Raw genomic sequence first — 25,569 nt, forward strand, 5'->3', positions numbered from 1 at the left:
GGCTTTTAAAGTTAGGAAAGAAGACTGAATGAGGGGGGAAAAAACACCTAAAGAATATGCTGAGGGAGTACTGGGAGTTCAATTGTCTTTTTAACAGTATTCTACTGTCTCTTTCTTCATTTCTACTCCTTACTTCTAATCCCTCACTTTAAAGCCACAGTTTTGTATTGTAGCATTACCAGGACTTCCTTTGTTGATGGCTTCTCAGACTTGCCATTGTTTTGCTTGTAAAATGAGGGTGGGCCGGTGGTTAGAGCATGAGCCAGGGAATATGGCGGTCCAGCATTCGAACGCCAGTTCTCATACTGGCACTCTCTGTAGCTTGGGTAAATCACTTAACCTCCCAGCCTCAGTTTCTTCATCTGTAAACTGGGAATCAAACCAGGCTGCTCTGAGAATTATAATTAGATAGTCTGGCATGGAGGGAATTCTGAGTGGATTCATAAATGTTTCTCCCCCCTGACATCACAAAAATCTTCCTTGCTCTAGGAATCTCTTTGAAGCCTATCAGCAGTACTATCCACTTGACAACAAAGGTTGCTTCAGGCCAACCTGAAATGTCCCTCCTTTGGGAGGGCTGAGCAATGTACTGCTAAGCTCCCAGACAGCAAGGGGAACTAGAGAAATGAACTGGGAATTAACCTGGTCCCTCACGCTGTAATTATATATACTAAGAAAACATCAGACTGGCCTTTGGTCTTGGTTGTTTGTATTATGGCACATAGATGTTAGGGTAACATTGATTTCCTTTTCATCCACCATAATGTTTTGGACACCTATAGGATCACTACAGTGGTTTTGTGGGTTTTCTCTAAACTTAGTTGGGCAGCAGCTGAGGTTCTAGTAACCTTTATTAAGCTTATGAGTGATCCTCTTTGATCCTTACCATAAGGGTTAGTCAGGTCCTACTGCAGGTATATATTAATGAATGAATGTGCTTTATTTGTTTTGCTTTGATACGTGTGATCATATTACTTGCTATGTAGGATTATTGGGACAAATCACCAGCATTTATATGAAAAAGTTCATGAATCTCAATAGTTTCACAAATTTTAACAAAATTATTTCTCCAAAATCCTGTATCATGAATTATTCATTACTTTTAGTTCGTTCTTATCCTGACTCCAATCAGGGAGCAGAAACAATACCGTATGATTGAGGCAAATCACTCTGCAACCCAGATATTGAATAACAAACAGCAAATGGTTGAAACTAGTAGCTTGCAAATACCCATAGCCTAAAAATGATTTGTTCAAACAATTTGAAAACATATGAATGGCTAATATATTTGCAGAAATCCTGGTCAGTATGCAAACTATCCTTACACGGTATTTTAAGTTTGACACTTTTAGTGATGTCATTCAGGATTACATGATATAACATTTGTTGTTAAGGTATATTCTCCCTTCAAATGCATACCCCAATTCGGCCCTAATTCAGATAATCATGTAAACACATGATTAAATTCATCCCGGTTCAGGAAAACAGTTAAGCCCAGTAATTACTTGAATATTATTTATGTATTTGTATTGCTGTAGCACCTAAGGGTGCTTTGCTAATTTGTGGTCTTAATGAATTAAGCCTTACAAATTGATTTTTGAAAAAAAAAAAAACAACTTGTCTGAAGTTGAATGAAGCCAAAAGACAAAATATGTGCTAACCGAGACAAAAATTATTCCGCATACTGGTAAAAACAGCATGTAACAAAAAGGAAATTCTCATGAAATTTGGATGAACTGGGATTGTTCAAGGTCAGCACCTAAATCAGAACTGCAGGTAATCACTGTGTGGCTGAGCTCACTTGTACTTTATAATCCCCCACTTTTGTGACAGGCAGACTGTTCCTGTTGAGGTTACAAAACATCACAGCAGCTGTAGTTCCAAATTTGCTGTAGTTTCAATCATCTCAAGTTGTCTGTGAAAGCCACATTGACCATAGTTCAGATTTTAAAAAGTCATTTGGGCTCTACTTGGACTTTTACTGTAACAAAAGAAGAGACAATTACAACACAATTCAGTCTAACAGCTGCCTCCTCTTGAACTCTGGGCACTGGGGGAAAAAGAGTAAAGTGGATAAAAAAGAGTGAAAACCCTGCTGGAAAGTCTCAATAGGGGTGCTTAATATCTAAGTTCAAACTTCTTGCCACCAAGTGCCTTTGGAAATCAGAGCAAATCAGCTCGATCCCCTACAGAGCTAGATTATGTAGCACATACAGCTTTTTAGTTTTATTCTTGGTGGTCTCCATAGTTTAAAAATACATTTTTATTTCTTGGGTTCAGGCTATTTAAACATATTTGGTATAGTGTATCCCTGGTGCAAGATCATTGACATGAAGTGAGTTTACACCAGGGATGAATTTTTTCCATTTTGATAAAAATAAATAGCAAAAAGGATGTCCTCATGGTTCCAGTCATCTGCTACAGAGATCAGTTTGGTTGTTGTAATATAATAAGCAGATATTGACTTCCGTTGAGGTAAACATCAAGATTTACTGACTGGAAAGCTAAAATATTGACTAAGGCAAAGCCAGAGTCGATATTTACCTTGACAGACAATAAATCTTGATGTTCACTGAAATATGAAGTCACTATGATTTCCAGAAGTACTGAGCCCGTGCAACTCGAGGCCCTTTGTCTCTCAGGTATTGCCATTATTTCTTTTAATCATTCAGATCACCTGTTCAAGCACACCCATTTCTATAGGTGATCTGATAAGTAAGTTAACATTGCACTGCACCAACTTCTGAGGAAGTAAACAAGAGAATCCTACCAACTCATCACATAATTATTTTCAGATGTTCATGTATTAGGACATTTCTCCGGCACCATTTATTCAAGAAGAAACGAACTGATTAATAATGTTTCTGTGCATTCTAATAAAATACTTAATAGTTAAGACTTGAAAAACTGAGGTCCATGGGAGTTGGGCTCACATTTCTTAGGCAAAGGTAGACCCTAGTATAATAGTCTCATTCTGTACAAATCAAGGCAGCTTTTGTCTTTATGTCCTTTTATTCACTGAAGGAGGACCTCTCAGGTACCAATTATCTATTTTACAGTTAAGACCCAAAAGTGTCTTTAGTTTAGTTATAGGTGAACCTCAGAAAGTTTAGGTTTGATCATAAAAGCACCATATATTCTTCTTCTTTATCTGTAATCAAGTTGTACTATTCTCTTCAATCTTCAAAATGTGATGAGGATCTCAAATGTATATGATTTTTCACAAGATTTATGGTGCTTTCTGCTTCTAATTCTGACGTGAAGACCATAAGTGAAATCCTGACCCCATTTAAAGCAGTGGCAAAACTCCCATTGATTTCAATGAGACATGGTTTCACCCCAGGAAAACAGAATTTCTTGTGGTATTTTGCATTTCTGGCCCAAACACATTAATAATAATAATTAATAATTAATTGAGGGAAATATTTAAGCAAATATTTTAGAAACATCAAAAGGTTTGGTTTGGATTCATTTTTAGAAGAGGGCAAATGTGTTGAGCAAGTTCTGCAAGGAGGAGCAGCACTGGGCCATTCTGGGAGCTCTACACCACCCGGAAATCCTTAGTCCAGCTATCACTGGTTTGTAGCTCCTCTCCACCAACAGAAGGAGGCAAAAGGAGGGGGGTGGGAATCACAAACCCTACTCCAGTTAACTCCCAATATTTAAAGAGGACACTAAGGGAAAGGGGACATGAAACTATTCAGTCAAGTCTTTTTTTGTTCCTTTCCTTGAGTAGTGGGTTGCTAGCACAGTGTTGTATATTTCTACACCTGTGGGTTTTTGTGAATATATTATCACTGTGCTTTGATTGCATAAATCCAGCGAACTCTGGGAATTTAGAAAAACAATTTAAGTAAACTATTTTAATGGTTTGGTTGTACTTCACAGAGGGAGTGTGGATGGTGGTTGTCAGAGAGCAGACTTTATTATCTGCTTTATAGTGCACCAGAGAACATACAATTAAACTCTGTGAAGTTTAATTGGCAGTAAGTCATACAGAGTAATACAGCTGAGTTACACTCTCTGGGCAACCCAAAATAAGGAGGTTCATTCCCTTGATCTTCTTAAACAATATAACTATAAGCAGAAGATATGACCTGGAGACCCTCCTGCTGATACAAAGAGAAAAATCAGCATTGATTAAAATATATCATTGCTAGCAAGGAGAGAGAAATTAGAAAATGATCCTGTTCCACTGTGACAAGGAGCACAGCTTGTGACCAAGTTACACTTCATCATTTGTGAGGCCAGAATCAAAGTTACAAATAGTAGCCCCCATCCTGTGAAGAAATGTCTGAGTGCAGACCCTTGCAGAATCCCACTGAGGTCAATCTTGCATCTGTTTATAGAACAGGACCTAGAACATATAACTGAGTATAAAGTATGTATTGAAGTGGGGTACAGACTGTTCTGTTGACCTCACCTGTTAGCAGACACTAGGAGCCTGCATAAATCCACTGAGGGTTCTCCTAACTCACTGTGACAGGTGCAGCTCTTTAACTCAACCCTAGATACAGGGGAAATGGAGCAAGTTTAGCGGTGAACCCTTTCCCCTGCGGATATGGCTGTGCACTTTTGCCTTGTGCTTAGTGGACTGGGCAAATCATGGCCTTCAGCCCACGGCCTGAACACCAGAGGTGCAGATTTGGGTGTGCCAGCATGAGTTATCCACACTGATGGAGGCTGGGCAGCCGGTGGAGGAACACCTGGAATCAGAAATGTCAGAGAGAGAACCAAGGCCACAGCTGCATCCTAAATCTGAGGGACAGTCAGTTAGACAAAGAAGCCATCATGGATAATAGTAAGAAGGTTGATTACCCTAGGTGGTAGCAAAAAGTGCTCTTGAGGGAGTTGTGGGACGTCGTTTGGATGCTAACTCAGGGCTGCAGGGGGAATGGGTCTTGTTTTGGTTTGTTCACTAGGGTTGCCAATTTTCTACTCACACAAAACTGAGCACACTTGCCGTGCCCCACCCCTCCTCCAAGGCCCCGCCAATCCGCTCACTCCATCCCCCTCCCTCTGACACTCACTCTCCCCACCCTCACTCACTCACTCATTTTCACCAGGCTGGCTCAGGGGGTTGGGGTGTGGGAAGGGGTGGAGGGCTCTGGCTGGGGGTGCGGGCTTCAGGGTGGGGCCATAAATGAGGAGTTCAGGGAATGGGAGGAGGTTCCAGTCTGAGGCAGTGGGTTGGGATGCAGGAGGGGGTGAGTGCTCCGGCTGGGGGTATGGGTTCCAGGATGAGACCAGAAATTAGAGGTTCAGGGTGAGGGAGCAGACTCTGGGCTGGGGCAGGGAGTTGGGGTACAGGCTCTGGTGTGGGGCCAGGGATGAGATATTCAGGGTGCAGGAGGGGGCACCAGGCTGGGGCTAAGGGGTTTGGTTTGTGTGTGGGGGGGTGTGAGGGCTCTTTCTGGGGGTGCCAACTCTGGGGTGGGGCTGGGGATGAGGGGTTGGGGGTGCAGGAGGGTGCTTTGGGCTGGGATCGAGGGGTTTGGAGGGTGGGAGAGGGATTAGGGCTGGGGCAGGAGGTCAGGGGTGCAAGCTCCAGTTGGCTCTTACCTCAAGCAGCTCCCGGAAGCAGCTTAAGTGGCCATATGTTCCTTTTCCTCCGAAAGCCCTTGTATAGCACAGAGCACTGAAGGGATTCTGAGCTGCTGCACTGTCCATATACAGACCTGGGGAGACTGTTGTTAACATAAACCAGGGGCTGAACTGCAGCACAAAGGTAACATCAAGACTTTATGGTTCCTCCTCTCACCTGCCCCACCCCTGGCTGTTTTTATCTGGAGGTACAGAACAGAACTGAGCCCTCTGACTCTAGAATCTTCCTAGACCCACCATTCTTACTAGAGATTTAAAGAAACATTAATGTGTCCTCACAGTCAGCATTTGATAACACCAAGAGGTGGTGAGTCAGGCATCACACCACCATTCTGAAGTGTCACTCTGTTAATATTTTGTGACTTGTCATTCTGTAACGAAATGGCTCCACAGAGGTTTAGCACCAGTTTGCAGGTCATTTGGTATGTTGCTGGCTAAGTCTTGTTTTGTTTTTGCTTTTTCTGTCTATATTATTTGCCTCCCCATTGTGACAAGGATCATTCTGTTCACACACAGAGCACCCATTTCAAGCCCATATCTTGGGAAATAACACCTTGATGTAACTGTTGATCTTCAATGGCTCTTATATGTTAGAGGACATTTTGTCATAGAACCTCACTTGGCAATAGTCGATTTTTCCACAGCAAGAAAACAAATATTCTTCACATTTATACATGTAGTCTCCTGTATGCTTAATGCTTTGCAAATATTAATTAAAGGCATCACTATACTTAGCAGAAAAGAATTAATATGTCTATTTCACAGCTGGATAAACTAATTCACAAATGTGGAGTAACTAGTTCAAGGTCAAAAGTGAGTCAGTGCAGAATCAGGAATAGAAGGAAAGGAATTTGGCACCAAGCCACCTGCTGTAACCACTGGAACACACTGCCTCCCTAGACTTTTCAGCAAAGACATTTGTCGTTCCCGTGTGTTAATGAAACTAGCAGTCCCTCCAATAAATGGTAATTAAAGGGCTATATTCTCTTTTCATTGCACTTGTGTAACTCAGATTAATATTAATTAGAGTTAGTGTACAGCAAAATATATCAGTATTGTTGCTGCTAGACCACTCATTATATGTGTAAGAAGGAATATCTTAGTATTTATATTAGCTCCCTAATCATATGGGATTATATATGACAGTGCCTCAGTGTAAAGACATGATTAGCTCAGATTCACTAGTTGCTGTGCAGTGTGAGCTGATAATTGAACTTTGTGCAAGACCCCCATCCCTCTGGTGAGGGATGAAGTTGGAAACATAAAATTATCCTTCTCCATCTCAAGAAACACCAAGATAAGGGTGCCAGTGTAATGCCATTTGCCCTTATTTATGGTAGCTCTGTACTGGCACGTAGGTTATTACATGGAAGTGTAATTTTCAGTCCTGTGTATTAGCACGAGTGAACCTGGCCCATTGTTATGTGCACACAGAGCTTAAAATATGACTCAGGCTTAAAAATATGGAGAAAGAACACATCCCACCCATGAACAAACTTTTATTGTCCCTGAAGTAGGGCCTTTGTTATATCTTGTCATACTTGATCCACAGGCTCAATAATCTGAGATTTGTTGCATTTCCTTCCATTTTTATTCATTTCCATTATTTTTAAAAAGCTACACTTCTTATCTCTCTCCTCTTATCGCATCCTTCTAAGCTGACTTCTTTGTTGCAGTTATCACCTCCTTGTTCTAACAGCAATTGGCTTCTGACCCTCCTGTTTCCCATTTCAGCTTTCATGGCATGAAATATGATTCTTTTATTAGTTAAAGCCTTACTTTCCTCTCACCAATCCTCGCTTCCATTCCTCTGTCTTCTTTCATTTTGTCCTCACATATTTTCACTTTTCAGTTTATCTCATGTCCCTTTCAGCTAAACCTGAACTCTGTATACCCAGAGCTGAAGGCAGGCCTACAGTTAAAATTAGTTTCTGACATTGTTAAAAAGCACATTAGGAATAGAAAATAAATATTCTCCTTTTCATTTGATTTGCAACCAACATGCAGACACTGCACCAATATTGTTTTCCATTATACAGTACTTTATCTCTAACCCTTCCCCCACCTCCAAAAGATATTGCAAATAGGGCTTCCTTATTGTTAATGCAAGAACATGCATGGACATCATCTGCCATTTTTTAATGAAATTATGAACTACAACAGTGTGGTAAAAGGTTTTCATTTTGTAAGAAAAGGTATGAATTACAGTCATTGTAATTGTCAGCATAGAGCTGTTCCCCAGCAGCAAGACAAAGAAGATTTTGGTGTGCTGGAGAGCAATATCTTACATGCAGTCTTTTTTTTTCAGCATGGTGTATTATGTTTCATAATGAGCAATGGAGAGCACCGTGTCTTAAAAGTTCAGCTTCAGTTATGCAGGCAAGCTGGATTTATTGGCCACGTTCAGTGAAATACAACCAAAATAAATGCACAGGAAGCTGCCCTGTAAAGTATTCCTTGAAAACAATGTTAATACATTTATTAATTTAAACATAAAAACACACTTTTATATAATGTGTTTCAGTACAGTGTTACTAATAGCTTGAATAGCTGTTTTAAACATTTTTCAGGCTTTCAGATGTATTCTTTACATGAGGAAAACAGAATTCACATGAATTCACAATAGTGTTTGCCTGGGAGACATATGGACGTTAAGTGACTGTTAGGGAAAAACTTATTTACAATTTTTTGTTTAAAAAATGCTCAGAATGCATAAAATTTCATTTCTGTACAGCGAATGACTTATAACAACACACTAAATGCAAAAAGTAAATGCTTCTTATATTTCAGTTAGTGTTTTAAAGGACATCTACGGATACAATATGCTGTATAATTGTGGGAAGGGACACCTGATAGATGTTGTGTGACGAGTCTGAGCAAATGAAATTGTAATGGAATTCTTGTTCAGGCTTTAGAAAATAGCTTTTTATTTATTCTTTTTTCTAGAGATGCTACATCCATATAATTCATTACATACTTGCACATCTTTCAGCAAGTCAATAATGAATCGATGAATTTAAACCTATTACACCATTTTTAGCATGACAAATATAAGCCAGGGTGTTTTTCAAGTGGTGTCCTTTTTATTGTTGTTTTCCTAAGGCATTTCTGTGGAGATACTCAGTGGTTCAAATGAATAATTTTGATTCTTTTCCCTGGCAGGTGTATGAGGCAGTCCCATGTTACACTGAGTGTAATCAGTATTCCTGGGTAGTAGAACCATGGTCTCCATGCAAAATCAACAGCGAACAAAATTCCCTCCACTGTGGAGATGGAATACAAACTAGAGAAATCAGGTGCGTGAAAAGAAAGGCATAATTATCTTAAAGATAAAGAAACTAAAACTTTTTTCCCATAAGGAAAAAATAACTGGGCTTATGAAAGTGAATGTCCAGCATCTCTGAAGTGGAAAAAGGTGTACATTGACATGTAGAGGTTTACAGACAAAACCACTCTCAGATGCAGTTTTATTCATAGTCCTAGAGTTAAAGATCAGAAGGACCTATTAGATCATCTCATATGACCACCTGCACATCCATCGTAGGTTACCAACGCCACACAGCACCTGCACGCTAACCCAACAACTGAAATGAGACCAAAGTATTACAACCTGCAGGAGACTAGGCTATTATGAGCCATAGACAGAATAGGAGGGACCAAGGTTCACCAGTGCCTGAGGCCCTTGGAATGGCTGGGAAATGATTAGGTGAAATATACTCAGATAATCCTGGCAAGTGACCCGAACCCACATGCTGTAGAGGAAGGCAAAAATTCCCCAAGATCACTGCCAATCTGTTCTGGAGAACATTCCTTTCTGACCCCACATATGGTGATTAGCTAGACCCTGAGCATGTGAGCAAGAACCAGCCAGCCAAGCACCTATAGAATGGTATGATCATGACTTCTTTGAACTCATACAATGCCTAAATTGGAACTCTTCCTTTGACATTCCAGCTATATAGCAGAGCAGGCTAAACAACAAAACAACAATAAGGAAAAATTTGGATTCACTAATATTTTTTTCAAATAAAACCACCACGTTCAGTTCACTGTGATTTATGGAGTAATATTAATTATTTGCAAGTATTCACACAACCACTAATTATTCAGGAAAGTATTCCTCTATCTCCAACTTTTTATGAATATTACTAGTGATTATTCCTCCAAAAATTTGTTCTGGAAGTGTGTTTATTATTTCATAGTCTCCTCTTTAAAACACTGTCTTCCAGTCAGGGAACAGAAACAATATCATGTGACATAGGTGACCAATTATTCATATTCACATGGTAACCACACAAAGCAAGAAGTCAAAATTTAAAGCTTGCATCTCATAGTTTAAAATTATTCAATTATTATTGAATATTTACAAATAAATGCATATAGGAAGTCAGCATTGAGTTAGCATAGGTTTGAAAACAATTCTCTAAATTCATAATTAATATTATTTGTAACAAATAGTTTGATCAGCTTTATTGTGCAGACCCATGGGTTATATATAATGGCTCATTTGGAAACATACAGATCTGTTGTCAATAAGCACCTCTGTTGTTCTATACATTAAGCTGTTACTACCAGATGTAATAGATTATTAATTTTCTCTCTGTAGATGTGTAAATACTGCTGAGGATGGTGAAGGCAAGACTGTGCCCATTACGCTGTGTAATCAGTCTGAAATCCCTAATGAAACCCAAAAGTGTAATCTTTACTGCCCTAATGAGTGTGTAATGTCTGACTGGGGACAATGGAGCCAGTGTCCACAGGTAAATGGGTTTTACAGTGTCTCTTAGGGGAGTGTTTTCATGCCTGCTTCTCAGTTTCCTCTTCTTGAGTCACTTTAGGCTCCCTTTTTGTAGTACACGTTTCAGTACCAAGGATAACTGACTTTCCAAGGGAAGTCAAGCTCAATGGATTCTATGTCCAGACTGGTTAAATCTTGATGATTTTAGATGTCAGCTATTTCTCCAAAGACTTTGCCTTAGAAAAACTAATTCGAAAAACACATAGTAATTATTTATGACAGATGGCCAGATTGGGGCTGCATTTGGACTGGTGCCAAAGCAGGTACAAAGAGGATAGAGAGCAGCAGCTCCATGGCATATTGCCTGCTGCCTCCCAGGAAAGGCCGTCTATACGGGCACAGGTAAGTGTTTTATAGTGGAGTTATACAACTCTCATAGCTATCTACAGGTCAACCATAGCACTGGAGCCACCTGGCTCTGGGCAAAGCAAGGTTGGGGCTGAGACGATGACTGCTTTCCCCCCCTCAAACCTGCACAGAATTGCATTGTTATCTGGCACTGCTTCCTTCTTCACACCTTGAAACACTCTAGAGGCAGTGTTTGGGACAGCAATTAGTGAGAAGCCCATTGTTGCATGATTGAGCTATAGTGCCATGAGGAAAGGAGAGGACTGTGAGTTGTGCAAAGGCACAGGCCACTTATCCAAATGCCCGTGCTCTTTGTAAGTGTCCCTACATCCATGACGTTATTCCCCAAACACTCCCTCACAGAGAAGGATGGAGGGAAACTCTGAATCTTGTGCAGATTTCTGGTCCTGGTGGGTATGACAAAGCAGAGTGTTTCTCACTCGCAGTGTTATGATTCACACACTAATTGCCCAGCTTTACTTTATTATTTTAACTTAGAAAAATCAAGACAGGTTTTGTAACACACCTGTCTTATGTAATTTACCTATATGAGAGCACTGTACTTAAATGACAGATAAACATTGTCCCTGTATTATAGGGTTCATTATCAAAAGTGTGAACAGCTATTGGGCATGTGTTTCCATTATTGCAGGCACAGAAAGTTTCCTTGCACAGTCAGGCAAGCTTTTCTCCTTCCACATGGGGACATGTCAAATAAAAATTGTATTTTCATTCCTGTACTTACCCCTAGTGCAGCAGGGCTTTGATGCAGTATAACACTTTGTTCCAAACCTATATCTCTTTCTTGGATAGTTTTTCAAACTCCCACTGTGATAGCAGCAGCTTGTCTTGGGAAATGTCTTTTTCTTCACCAGTGAGTCTTTCCAGGAATGGAAATAGATGTTCTTCATGCTATCATGAAATGACCAACTCTGTAAACGTTTCCCCTTTGTCGGATCTTGTGTAACAGACTCACCATTGGAAGATGCTAAACCAGAAATTTTAGGGCATTAGAAGTGTCAGCATCAATTCCGTTTATTGAACAGACTGTTTGTTTTTAAAAGTTATGCTACCCGCTTGCTGTGAAAGGGAGGCCATTATGTGCTGCTGGAGTTTGATTTTAAATTGACAGTTGATTATCATCTGGACATTCATATATATATATGCTTAACAGACATAAAATAACAGGTCTTTGTCTTGAAGAGTTTACAAACTGAGGGTCTGATCTTGCAAAAGCAACTAACAAACATAGTGCTTACTACTATAAGTTGTCCCACATGCTCAGTGGGGCTACTCATGTGAATAAGAATTACAGGATCAGATTTGTTTGCACCTGTGAATATTATCAACCCACAACTAAGACCAGCACAAGGATCTGAGTGAGGAGACTCTGTAGTAAGGAGGACGATGTCTGATTCTAGGTTGGGGAAAATCTGCACCGGAGAGGAAATACTGTGGAGTGTGATTGCGGTGTAGCCTCCTGGCTGGTGAGCCAGCTAGTCCTCCTGCATTGTGATTCTTGGCCAAGACACTATGTAAACTAGATGAAATATACTGTTAGTTTAAATACACTTCAGTGAAGGAAAAGCAGGGAGTTTAGCTTTAGGAAATTATGTTCTAGATTTATATTCCTGAGCTGTATATACAGTTTGCTTAACAAGCTAATGTGTTGGGAATATTAAGTGTAGGCAGTAGCTTGTTTGGGTCTGAGACTTATTAAATGATGTTCCAAGTACAATCTACGAATCAAACAGAGACTCAGTTTTCAGCTCTATCACTAAGCCAACCATTCAAGTGGTGACATGAAAGAAGATTCCCGTGGTAGAGAAGGTACTTTGGGTTCTAAGGAATAAAAGCTAGACCAAGTCTTAGTCAAAACATTTTGAACTGCCAAATGCATGAGGTCTTAAACTATGTGCAAAAAAGAACAGAAATAGACATCAGGTTTTCTTTCAGGCGGGGACAAGGATTATTTTAGGAAAAAGCAATGCATATCACCTTTAATGATGAGCATGTTGAAACTCAGAGGTTAAAAAACCTCCAACTTTTAACCACTGTAATAAAATATCATTTCTGACCACACTGCTACAAAAATTACCTGAGAGCACCAGTGAATCAAAATTTCCAGTACTGACCCAGCAAAACCTCTTCCAGGGCAGCTGTACTACAGTAGTTAAATATCCACCCTGACTTCAGTTCAATGGGTATCCTGTGTCAGGGGTTATCCAGGTCTTTGAGGTGTAACTTCAGTATCTCCAGTTGACAGCATGCATATTCTGGGGGCTTAACTCAGCCTGAAATCTGTGCACAGAGAACTCTGAATACTTGATGTAAATTGTAAAATGATGATCCTTTTCTTCAGTCATGTTAGAGAGTCACCAAAACATTCAACTCCTATGCTATTTTGAGTAACACAGATAATTTAACAGCTCTGTTTCTTAATAGCAAAGAAGACACTGGTCTTCACGGGTAGATTTTTCAGAATGGTTCACTATTGGCCTAACACGCTTTTCATACAAGTAAGTGAGAACTTCAGTGAGAACAGAGCTAGGCCAACGCTGAGCACATTTGAATACCGTACTGTTATATTTCATTAAGCAAAAATCAGGCATTTCAGGCGATACAGACTCCACCCATAAGGGGCTGAATGCCCTCAACTCCCAAAGTGTCAAACTGAGTCAGAGAACTGAAATGAGAACTCAGGACTTGTCACTTGCCCCATAGTCAAATGACATTGGCCCAGTGGGAGTTCAAAGCCCTCCGTGCCATGCAAGAAGTGCTCTATGCCTCACCAGTCAAGACAGAACTATGAGACCACTTTGGGGACTTTGAAGAGATGGGGATCCTGAGTAGAACTGGAATAGCTTGGTCTGTATCACAGATACTACAGTAAGGCAAATACTATAGGAAGATAGGAAATATGATGATTCGAGTAGAGAACTGGGAATCAGGATGCCTCAGTTCTCATTTTTGTTCACTGACACACTTTGTGATCTTGGGAAAATCACTTAACCTCCTTGTATTTCAATTTAATCATTTCTGAAATGGGTATAATAATTAATAATACCTTCTTCACAAGATGCTTGGACGTTTAATTAAATGGTGATTGTACAATGCACTGATATCTTTTGGTGAAAGTTGCTATATGGATTCAAATTATTATTAACAGCACAAGTTGACAGACAAACTTAAGATCTGACCATTTTCTATAGCAGCACCACTTTTGGAATAAAATAAGTTTGGACACTACAGAGTAAACAAGGCTCTATCAAAGAGTGAAAGGCAAATCACTGTTGCTTTTACGAATTTCTAGAATAGTTGCTCATATTGACAATGGTGTTGCTGACAGCAGACATGAAGAAATTGGAGGTGGTTGAAGTATGTGTACACAGAGTGGCCATTGAAAAACATTAGATTGAGGTACTAAGGGGTATGTTTTCAGCAAGGCCTCTACCATGCTTCTTGCATATGCACATATACATACATGTGCCCAAGTTTTGCAGGTGCAGACATTTACACGTGAATAGCTTTCAAATATTTAAATACGTTTGTTTACATTTGTTAAATACGAATGTTTAAAAAACACAAGTATTTTGTATGCACAGAGTGCAGGCATTTGTTATTGTGACCATTATTTACCCACAGAATAAGCACAGCATGGACAACGGTGGTGCATGCTTCCTCGTCACACTTCAGCCAACATATTTCAAACAATCTTCTTCTAGGAGTGATAACATATTATCATTTCAAAGTATGTCGATTCTATGGCTCCCTACTGACACTGCCAACACTGCTGCCAGTTACTGTTGTTTATGATGATTGTTTTTGTAGTGTGGACAGCTGCCCACAAAGAAATGAACTGAACCATTTTCTCATTCCATTTAGGTCTCCAAAAACACATTGGACAATAACAACATTTAGTTGATACCAACTACCCGGTAGATATTAAGGCATCATCCAGATGGTTAAAGTTCTGTTTTTGAGCCATCCATCCCCTATATTTTATTGCTCTTTTTAAAAAACTTCAGTGGTAGAACTGTGAAATTATTTTAAATGATTTTAAGTTAGATTATGACACATTTAAATAGGTGACAGCAAATTTATTAATCATGGATCTATTAGTATACTCTCAAGGCAAAGCATGATTGTCAAAATTATACATATGTGGCCTGATCTTCCTCCCACTAAGATCAATATATATTGTATAGTATATATATACTATATATATATATATATATATATATATATATATATACACACACGTATACACGTATATACGTATATATAGTATATATATCCATATATATATGGATTGAAATATTTCACACACATTTAGCGATAGATTTTTGTGAGACAGGTTGCCAGAATGCATTGTGGAAAACTGTAGACTCACAAGATTTGCTTTTCCATTCCCATGGTATTTGTAGCTCTCTTGAGAATAGTCAGTGTTCATGAAACTTCTTAGCAGTTGACAGGACTAAATGGCCACCATGTGATAGCTGTCTCTGAAATGACCCACTCCTGTGAGTCTTAGATTGAAAAATACTTGATTATGATTCTTGTCATGCTAGAATTCCTTCCCAGACACCTTGGTGTACTGCGTTTTCTTAATTCAAGTGATTTGGATAATGACTGATAATAAACTCATTCCAGTAGGAGATTTGCTGAATCATAGCAGTTGGACACGGACCTCTTAGACCATCCAATCTATTCCTCGTCAATGAAGGATTGTTTCCCGTGGTGTACTTTTTAGTGTCTTGTTCGGTATAATTTTATATGTCCTCTTCCTCATGTGGATTCCTAACCTTCAAGACGCTGTGTGCCCTTGACTCCTCTTGAAATCAGTCGGACTTGAAAGAGGTCAGTGCTCAGACAATGGAGTCCTCACCACTTCTTTCACCTGATATATTTGTAAAAGGCCTTAATTATACCTTTTTGGTTATCGTAAACTTTGATTATTATTTTTTTCCTGCTCTTCTCTTTTTTGGACACTTCCTCTGATTCTAAGAATTTGTGTTTGTTTGCTCACTCCCTTTTCTGTTTCCAGTATGGTTTTGTTTCATTTCAGATTTTTCTGCAGCTCCATCTTGGATTCTTTATTTCCAGTTGAACTGCAGCTTGCTGTACTTTGGTTATAGTGCCTTTTAGGATTTCCCACCATTACTGCTCAGTGGCGAATTTTAATACTTCTTCCCATTGTGCCCTACCTTTCTCAATTACCCCAAATGTGCCTTTCTGAAATCTAATACCTGAATATTGCTTTCTGTGATTCCATTCCTTTCTTTGCTGAACTCAGTGAGCTCAAGGTTACTTATTCTAAGCTTCCCTGTTATTCTGACATTCTCTATCAGTAAGGAGTAAATCCAACATGGCTTCCACTGGTAGAAGACCCTCTTCTGGCCCATAAAGTTTTCTTTTTTGTAACTAAGGAACATCCATGTAGTTTCAACATGAAGGCTTTAATTCATTTCAAAATAAAAACAGTTTGAAGCTTGCCTGTTTTGAAAATTCATTAGGAAATTAGAGATTTCATATTAGTTCCAGTTATAATAATGTGTTCAGACATCACTTGGTTGCTCAAAGAACCAGCTAAACAGTCCAGAAACTGAAATTCTGCCATCTCTGTTAAATATTCAGTGATCAAATAACATGCAGTACCTACAGTGTCTTGACTGTGGATTCATCTGACTTGGAAATGTAATTAATTGACTTCAATTGAATTCATTAAAGCATTCTTAAGCTGAGTTAATATGCAAGTTGTGCTGAAAGTCCCTGGAATAATTATCTCAATTTTATTTTATTAGCTTTCTGCTATCATGCTCCCCATATCATAGCCATAGCCCCCATATCAGATCTGAGCGACCTCCTTGTTTGCCTCAGCTGTTGGCATTTACAGTAAAGAGACTGGAATTAGTTAATTATACAAGGTTACATATATATTCAGTGAGAGCAGCTGTTCCTGCTTCAGTGGTTGTTCTCCACATGGATCAATACCAATGTGTGGCCCTATATATGTAACAATTAAGTTATTATTCTCTTAAATCTGTATAGTGTTTAAATACTGACTGATTTTAAAAGTGGGAGCAAGAGATGTGGTTGGCTTGTAGACTTGGCAGGGGCTTTAATTTTAGATGACAGGTCTGAATTGGTGGTGATTGGAAATTCTTTCCATACAGAGGCAGTTGGAAATGAAATAGTGGTCTCATTTCTGTTCTTGATAGACAACTGTATACATTACTAAAATTTTCATCACAACTGATACCTTTATCAGTAGTCTTTTCAGAGGCTTCATGGAGACTGGAGTAAAGAATTAAATAGACATGGAATTATATTTCCAAGACTAGAGATGGGCTATCCAAGTCCAGGGTGGGAAGTATTCTTGTCAGGGGACATTATGGGGAAAATTTACGCTATTTCTGTTGGCACTGTACCTGTGGATAAATGAGTGCAAAGTTCTGCAGTTTAAGTAATGGAGTGGTAGCAAGAAACACTGGATTTCTAACCTCAGCTCTGCCACTAACCATGTATGCCTTGGGCAAATCACTTAGCCTGTCTGGGCCAAATACTGACTACAGTTACACACATGCCACCCTCTTGAAATCAATGAAATTGCATAGATATAAATGAGGTCAGAAGTTTTGCTCTCACTCTGTTTTCCCACCTGTTAAATCAGGAAAATTACCCGAAAGAGATGTTGTACAGTGCTTTGAAGGTGTAAAGCACCATATAAGTGCTAATTATTATTGCTAAATACATTTCCTAGGTCTGATTTTATATAACTGTGCAGTATAGTCCAGGTTTCTTGCTTTATTTTAAAGATTACCTGGAAATCAGTGGGGAAAGAATAACTATTTTAATAAGTACAGGATGAATGAATGTATCAGCTCCTTTTAAATAATTACAGAGTGCAGAAAGCCCCACATGAAAAGTATAGGCTAATACATTTACTTTATAATGGACTGGTCATGTTATTGTATAGAACATTTACATCTTCATGAAGATTATGATGAATGGTTCATAACACAGTTAAAATTGGTCAAAACCACTTGCTACGACTGCACGTACTCAAGTTTAAGAGTTGCGCATCTCTTTGAGTAGTTTGTTAAACATAATGTAACTAGCCATGTATAGTGCAATCCACAAGCATTTCAATAAATTAAATGCATTGGCTAATGTGTTCCAACTTTTGTACTGCATGGTTATGAGAACCTAGGTACATAGATAGATAACTCATTTATGGATCATAAACAAGGCTTAAATTGTGATATACTAGGGACTGTTAGATATATGTTAGAAACACTGTAAAACTCATACCTGGCAACCTAGCATTTTATAGCCTTACAATTTTATTCCTCATCTTTTACCATCCTCTTCCATAACAAACTTTTCTTGTGTTACATAAATGTCTTCCCTTTGTCAAAACAAAGGTGGATTATCTGTGCTTGATTATATCCTGTACTTCTTTTTGTGTTAGCTTATAGTGGGGCCAAGTGGTTACAGCAGATTACAAGAAATACAGTAGTTATATTTACGAAGATTTGCTCTCTTGGAATTAAGATGATGTCTTTCACCCTTCTGAAGTGACTGCACTCTTGTGGCACATGCTGATCCAGTCTGGTTTTGAAATGGTTTGCTTCTGGCATGTTTTTGTATTTTGGTAGTTTGTATAAACTAATCTCTGAGTCCAGTTCAACGCTATACATGTCATATAGAGATAGGAACTGGAAGGTGCTCACGTCAGTAAAGTTATGTGGTTAAGGAAACTCCTTGCAGCTGAGTCTGACACACTTGTGCAAGTGAAAGTGTTACTGACTTCAGACTCTAAGATATTAATTTAGGGCCTGAGCCTATTACCATTGAAGTTAAGACCAGAATTACCATTTGTTTCAGTGAAAGTAGGATTGGGTGCCTGGATTGAAAGGGCTTTGTCTTGGAACTTGTTTGTAAATGGTTTTCAATTAAGTCCCAGCTCTGCCTTCATTTTTGTAGGCTAAATGTTTCACCGACAAATAATTCCCTTCCCTTCCCCCCCTCCAATGAATTGGGGTACAAATATTATTCATGGGATATGTAACTACATGGTGCAAACAAATAGTAGATATTCAAAAGGAGATTTTTAAAGGCACATAGAGTACTTAGGCACTCAACTCCCATAAGTCCTTTAATAACAACATATCTTGTTTTCAGACCCTGAGTCTGCAGTCTTTTGGTTGCATCACTTTTTTTCCTTCCCCACCTTTCAGCTTCCACTGTGTAGAAAGAAACCAATGTTTATCAGTACAAATATAATGCAAATTATAGTGTAGATTCAAGTTACAATTCTTTTCCTCTACAAGAAACATGAGCTCATGCAGGGCACGAACCAACTGGGACTACCTTACCAAGAGATAATCACTTACCTAACTAGTAAAAAGAAGATTAATCTTTGATCAAAGAAAATAATAGTTATTACTAGAACACTAGGAGAGAAAACAAACTCTTTGAAAAGACATTCATTTATGACATCTATTTAATGGACTAAGATTTGTCAGAAGTGAAGAAACTCTGTAAGATGCAGTTGAATCTCAGTAATTCTTTTGTATGAAAAATATAAATTCATATGCATTAGCAATGAACGAGAACTGTTAACCCATCCCCTTCTAAAACAGAGTTTTTCCCTGGGTATATTTCCTACTGCTTTCTCCAGCCTAGTGGCAGATGTCTCAGATTATGAGGACTCTAACATTTCTCACAGAACAGCATTTCAGAGCAAAGCTCTCATGATATCTTATAATTTCTTCCTTTATAGTACTATCCTTTCCCCTCTTTCTGCACTATCCAAATCTCTTCCCATGCCTTGGGCTTCACTCGCCTTAATCACAGGAACAATCCCTTGCCTGACCCTCCTCTCTTATCTCCAGTCAACCAGAAATGCTGCTGAACTCACCTTCCTGTTCAGCCCTTCCAATCATGTCACCTCTAGTCAACACTGAATTCTTTCCTTTGTTTCTTTTATGAGATCAAACACAAGTGCCTCTTCTTCATCTTTAAGACCATACAAAAACTTGTCCTTGCTCACAGCTACCTCCCTCTTCTCCTCTCACTCCCTATACTCCCAATAGTCACTCTTTCCCTTCATCTTCTTCACTCCCAGCTTTGTGGCCCCTGCTCTTGCATCAATCTCTGTTCATGTGTATCTCTAGCCTGCCACAAATCCCTCTTCAAAATCCATTCCTTCCAGGAATTATTTCTAGTTTGTTTTCCTCATATAATCTCTCCCCACCCTTATTTCTCCAAACTGTATCTTGCCCAGTTGTGTATGAGGTCTAGTTTAGATTGCAAGCTCTTTGGGGTGAGGACACATTTCGTAACAGTTTGGTATACATACAAACACTCATACGTTTGCAGAGCTGATTAAGTCTCCCTTCCAAACATGCTAATGTGCAGTGCAAAGTCCGACTGACATCACTGTGACTCTACTAACAGGTGCAGATGTCTGCACTAGCAGATCCCAATGCAGGACCTAGTGATCTAAACAGCTAGCGATTATGATACTAATAATATCACCACTAGGAGTTTTTCCTGGTACGCAACCTAAATATTTGTTTACTTCACGCCTGCTGTGTATCACCCTCACCAGTCCCTCTTCCTTCTTGGTGTTCACTAAGTTTACACCCCTCAACTACACGCACACTGTTGTAACCGTCTTAGTCAATTAACCAAACTGTAAATATTTTATTCTTCTAGGCTGGATTTTCAAAGGTTCCTAAAAGAGTTACATATCCAAATCTCACTGAAGTTCCATTGGATCTGATGCTCAGGTGCCAAAGGGAGCTTTGAAAATACAAGCCTTAATTTTTTTAATTGCAAGTCATTCCTTCCTGTGTCTTACTCAGTCCAAAAATATTTGCTTCAATTTTTTAAACAGATAACATGAAAGAGTAAAATCAATTCTAGCACTATACTGACTTTTCAACTTAGGTAAAGGGAAATTTAACAAATAATGCTACCAAATATTAGTTACAGTTGGCATAGCTTGCATTTTGCATGTTTCCCATGGACACAGCTTGATCGGTTGAACGCTTTCCCTTTGAGATCCTTTATTTTTCAGAGACAGTTGAAGCATACTGTTGTTTCCAAACATCATGGCTCATCAGCACAACTGATCAAAACGACAGCTATCAGAGCTGCAGCAGACTACTTATTTATTTGGATATCAGTAAATGCAAGATGTACTCTGACCTGCTTGAATCATGGCTGTTCTGCTACCTGCTGTGGCTAGGAAGATACTTGAGAGGGAAAATAGCCCTGCTTTCCAGTAAATCTGTGTTCCAATTTGACAGCATATTGTGGTAAACCCAGGACAAACAGCTACAAAAGGGGGGTAGTAATTAGTCCCAGGGGATTAAAAGGCCCCTCCCTGTCCACTGAGGAGAGAGAACGACGGGGCAATAAGGTTCTGCTGGAAAAGGGGTAGCTAGGGAACCAATTAGGTTCAGCTGACTCGAACTACTTGGGACTTCTTTAAACCCTCCCCTGGGTGGTAGGAGGGAGAGAGTGAGGGAGGAAGAGGAGCAGGGAAGCTGCCAGTAAGCTGTTTGCAGCAAGACACCAGACCTTCCCAGTAGGGAGGCTGCACTCGCTCCCCAGAAGGGAAGGAAAACAAGGACAAGGGACTGACTGAGGAGAGGAGTAGCAGGACCCTGTGCCACCTATAAGGATTCACCGTACCCCAAACGTGAGTCTCCAAGGCTAGAAAGGACTGAGCCTACTGAGGCGAACAAGGTATTTTGCCACACTTGGTGTGAGAAGTGGGATGTGGTGAGTGAGTAAGGCTCTGTGGCAAGCCATCTCAGGGCAGGGTAAATCACACACACACACACAAAAATGGAGGATGTAGTGAAGGCATTGGTACAGGCCACTGCGGTCCAACAAGAGGCTACCAGGGTGCAGATGGCTGCCCAGCAAGAGTCAGTATGCGTCCAACAGGAGACGAACCAATTAATGATGAACTAGGCGACTCAAGATCGAGCCACCCTGAATGAAGCAGTGAACCAGTTAAAAGCCCTGACCACGCTGATGCACGGGCCCCAGGGGATCCGGCTGCTGCGGGCAGGCAACTATTTACAGAAGATGACTACACATGATGATATAGAGGCATATCTCCTCGCCTTGGAGAAGACAGCACTGCGGGAGGCCTGGCCCCAAGACCAGTGGGCAGGTATCCTGGTCCATTTCTGTGTGGGGAGCCCCAGAAGGCTTATTTCGACATGACCGCAGAGACAGCTATGGATTACACCCAGCTGAAGGTGGAAATCCTGGCAAGGTCAGGTGTGACATCAGCCATACGGGCCCAGCGCTTCCATGAGTGGACATACTGGGACAGCAAACCGCCGAGGTCCCAGCTATTTGATTTAATCCACCTCACCTGGAAGTGGCTCCGCCCTGAGACCCATGGGCCGGAGAAGATAGTGGAAATCCTCATGTTGGACAGGTACATGAGGCGGTTGCCACCGGACATACGGGGGTGGGTCCACCAAAGCGATCCCTCCTCCTATGATGAACTAGTTGCCCTCATAGAGAGACACCTAGCAACCCAAGAACTTTTGCGGACCACCGGGGAAGGAAGGCACCAGAATCAGAGACAGGTCTCTGCGCCGAGGACCCGGTTTGCCCTAGCACGAGGCCGGACTATGGAGGGAAGGAAGGAGGCCGAAGAGCAGCCAGATGTCCTGGAGAGACTTGAGGACTGGGGGAGAAAGGCTCAGGGGATAAAGCCCAGTAGCCCAAAAAATTGGGGGAATGCCCCGAGCAGGATACCAATGTGGTGAATTGGGGCATATTGCTGCCCAATGCCCAAATCTAGAAGAGCCCATGCAATGCAAACTGGGAGATAATAGGGGGACCATGTGATCTAATAAGACTAGTAGAGGTTGCAATGGTCCCTCATAGATACACTAGACCCGTTAAGATGAGTGGTATAGAGACCACCACGTTAGTAGACTCGGAAAGTGCAATCACGCTGGTCTCGGGAAAGCTGGTCGGGCAGGACCAACTATCCCGGGCCAAATGCTCAGGAATATCCTGTGTGCATGGGGATGTCAGTTACTACCCAACCATTCCCGTAAAAATAGACGTTTTTGGAAACCCCACTAAGGTGACGGTGGGAGTAGTTCTGAAACTCCCCTAGCCAGTCCTTATTGGATGAGACTTCCTGGCATTTGATTTAGCCTACTCCCTGGGGAGAAGTTGGAAGAAAATAATGAACCCGGGACACAGGACCCCTGCCCCCCTTCCAGGAATTTGGCCAGGATTTGTTCTCCCCACTGGGAAGGCCCCGGAAGACTCGGAAGGAACGGAGGGCGGATAAAAGGAGAGGAACGAGGATCTTGACCCAGTACCAGAAATCTATGCTTGTAGGGGAAAGAGGTGGCTCAATGGACAGCGGTGTGGGGCAGGAGATCAATGACCCAATAGCCGGACCTTGTTCCCCGGGGGTTTTCCCCGAGGGGGAGACAGAGGTAGATCCCCTTGAGTTTGGACAAATGGGGACCTCACTCGGGAATTTTGGTCAGAATCAGGCCAATGATCCAATACACAGAAATATTCGTAAAGAAGTAGTCAGGGTAAATGGGGTCCCCCTGGAGGGGCGAGTCAAGGGCCCAGGGCCATATTATGTGATTAAGGGTGATCTGCTATGCAGAGTAGTTCAGGTCCAAGAGCAAGTCATAGAACAACTCTTGGTCCCACAGAAGCATCAGAGGGGCGTGATGGATCTGGCCCACAGCCATCTGTTTGGGGGCCATCTAAGAGTAGATAAGACCCTTGATCGGATTCTTCAAAGGTTTTTTTGGCCCGGCATTTATGCAGCTGTCCGGCGATATTGTACCTCCTGTCCAGAATGTCAGTTACATGGGCCCCAACCACACCTAAGGGCCCCTTTGGTACCTCTACCAATTATTGAAATCCCATTTGAGCGAAAAGCTATGGATCTAGTAGGGCCACTGGAGAAGTCAGCCCGGGGTCATCAGTACATTCTGGTAGTACTAGATTATGCCACCTGATATCCCAAGGCCGTACCCCTACGGAACACCATGTCCAAGACCATAGCCAAAGAATTAGTCTGGATTTTTTCCAGAGTAGGGATACCTAAAGAGATCCTGATGGACCAAGGGACCCCTTTTGTGTCTAAGTTAATGAAGGACCTATGTACAATGCTCCATATACGGACGGACCCTCAGGACACCAGTCTATCATCCCCAGACTGATGGTCTTGTAGAACGCTTCAATAGAACATTGAAGAACATGCTACGGAAAGTGGTTAGTCGTGACGGGAAAGACTGGGACACCCTGCTGCCTTACTTGCTGTTTGCTGTATGGGAGGTTCCCCAAGCTTCCACTGGATTCTCCCCATTCGAGCTATTATATGGTCGCCACGTCAGGGGCATATTGGACATGGCCAAAGAGTGCTGGGAAGAAGAGCCGAACACCGGGAGAAACATCATTGAACATGTATTGCAAATGAAAGACAGGATAGCCCAAGTCGCCCCCCTTGTGCGCGAACACCTGGAGAAGGCTCAAGGGGCCCAACGGACATACTACAATCGTCAAGCAACGACCCGGAAGTTCCAGGTGGGAGACCAGGTAATGGTGCTTATACCCACGGCAGAGAGCAAGCTCCTGGCCAGGTGGCAGGGGCCATATGAGATTAATAGAAGCCATAGGAGAAGTCGACTATAAGGTCCAACAGCCGGGTCGCTGGAAGCTGGAGCAGATCTACCATATAAACCTGCTGAAGCCATGGCAGCTTAGAGAAGCGCATGTGGTTGCGCTAGGGGCACCATCCCCTAAAAGCAGCCAGCCCGACCAAGTGGGAATATCCCCGGAGTTGACTCCGGAGCAACGATCTGAAGTGATCAGCCTGATTAAATGCAACCAGGATGTGTTCTCAGAAAACCCAGCCAGGACTACTGAGGTTCACCATCACATCCTCACAGAGCCTGGAGTGAAGGTGAATGTCAAGCCATACCGGATCCAGGAGGCCAAAAGAGAGGAGATCAGGACAGAGGTCAGGAAAATGCTGGCCTTAGGAGTCATTGAAAAATCTCATAGCCAATGGTCAAGCCCAGTGGTTTTAGTGCCTAAGCCGGATGGCAGCGTGAGGTTCTGCAACGACTTCCGAAAGCCGAATGAGGTGTCCCAGTTTGATGCGTACCCTATACCCCGGATAGATGAGCTAATTGACAGATTGGGAAAAGCATGGTTTATGTCTACCCATGACCTGACCAAGGGCTATTGCCAGATCCTCCTGGCCAACGCCGACAAAGAGAAGAAGGTCTTTGCAACTCCAGAGGGACTATATCAGTACACCGTCCTCCCCTTTGGGTTGCATGGGGTGCCCACTACTTTCCAAAGGCTCATGGACAAACTGTTGCGACCACATGGCAAGTACGTGGCAGCCTATCTCGATGACGTTATCATATATAGCCCCGACTGGGAGACACACTTGGAGAAGGTGGAGGCAGTGCTGGATACCCTGAGGAAGGCGGGCTGATGGCAAACCCCTCCAAGTGTTCGCTCGGGCTAGCTGAAGCCAAATACCTCGGGTATATAGTGTGGAGGGACGTGGTGAGGCTCCAACTCAACAAGTTAGAAGCTATACAGAAGTGGCTCCGACCACTCTGAAAAAAAACAGGTCAGGGCATTCCTGGGACTAGTGGGGTACTATAGACGGTTCATTCCCCACTTTGCCACCAGGGCATGCCCATTAACGGACCTAATGAAAGCTCGGGGCCCAGACATAGTAAGATGGACGACCGCGGCTGAAGATGCTTTTTCAG

General features: G+C 41.4%; 1 protein-coding gene across 1 annotated transcript in view; it reads left to right on the forward strand.

Moving 5' to 3' along the window:
- THSD7B (thrombospondin type 1 domain containing 7B) overlaps positions 1-25,569 on the forward strand; it is a 496,247-nt gene that overhangs the window by 424,958 nt on the left and 45,720 nt on the right. The window contains exons 16-17 of the mRNA XM_007057469.3: positions 8,767-8,900; positions 10,211-10,364. Of these exons, the coding sequence (XP_007057531.2) occupies positions 8,767-8,900; positions 10,211-10,364 (288 nt within the window). The remainder of the gene's footprint in view (positions 1-8,766; positions 8,901-10,210; positions 10,365-25,569) is intronic.

The sequence above is a fragment of the Chelonia mydas genome, chromosome 11 (assembly GCF_015237465.2).
Source record: "Chelonia mydas isolate rCheMyd1 chromosome 11, rCheMyd1.pri.v2, whole genome shotgun sequence".
Classification (NCBI taxonomy): domain Eukaryota; kingdom Metazoa; phylum Chordata; order Testudines; family Cheloniidae; genus Chelonia; species Chelonia mydas.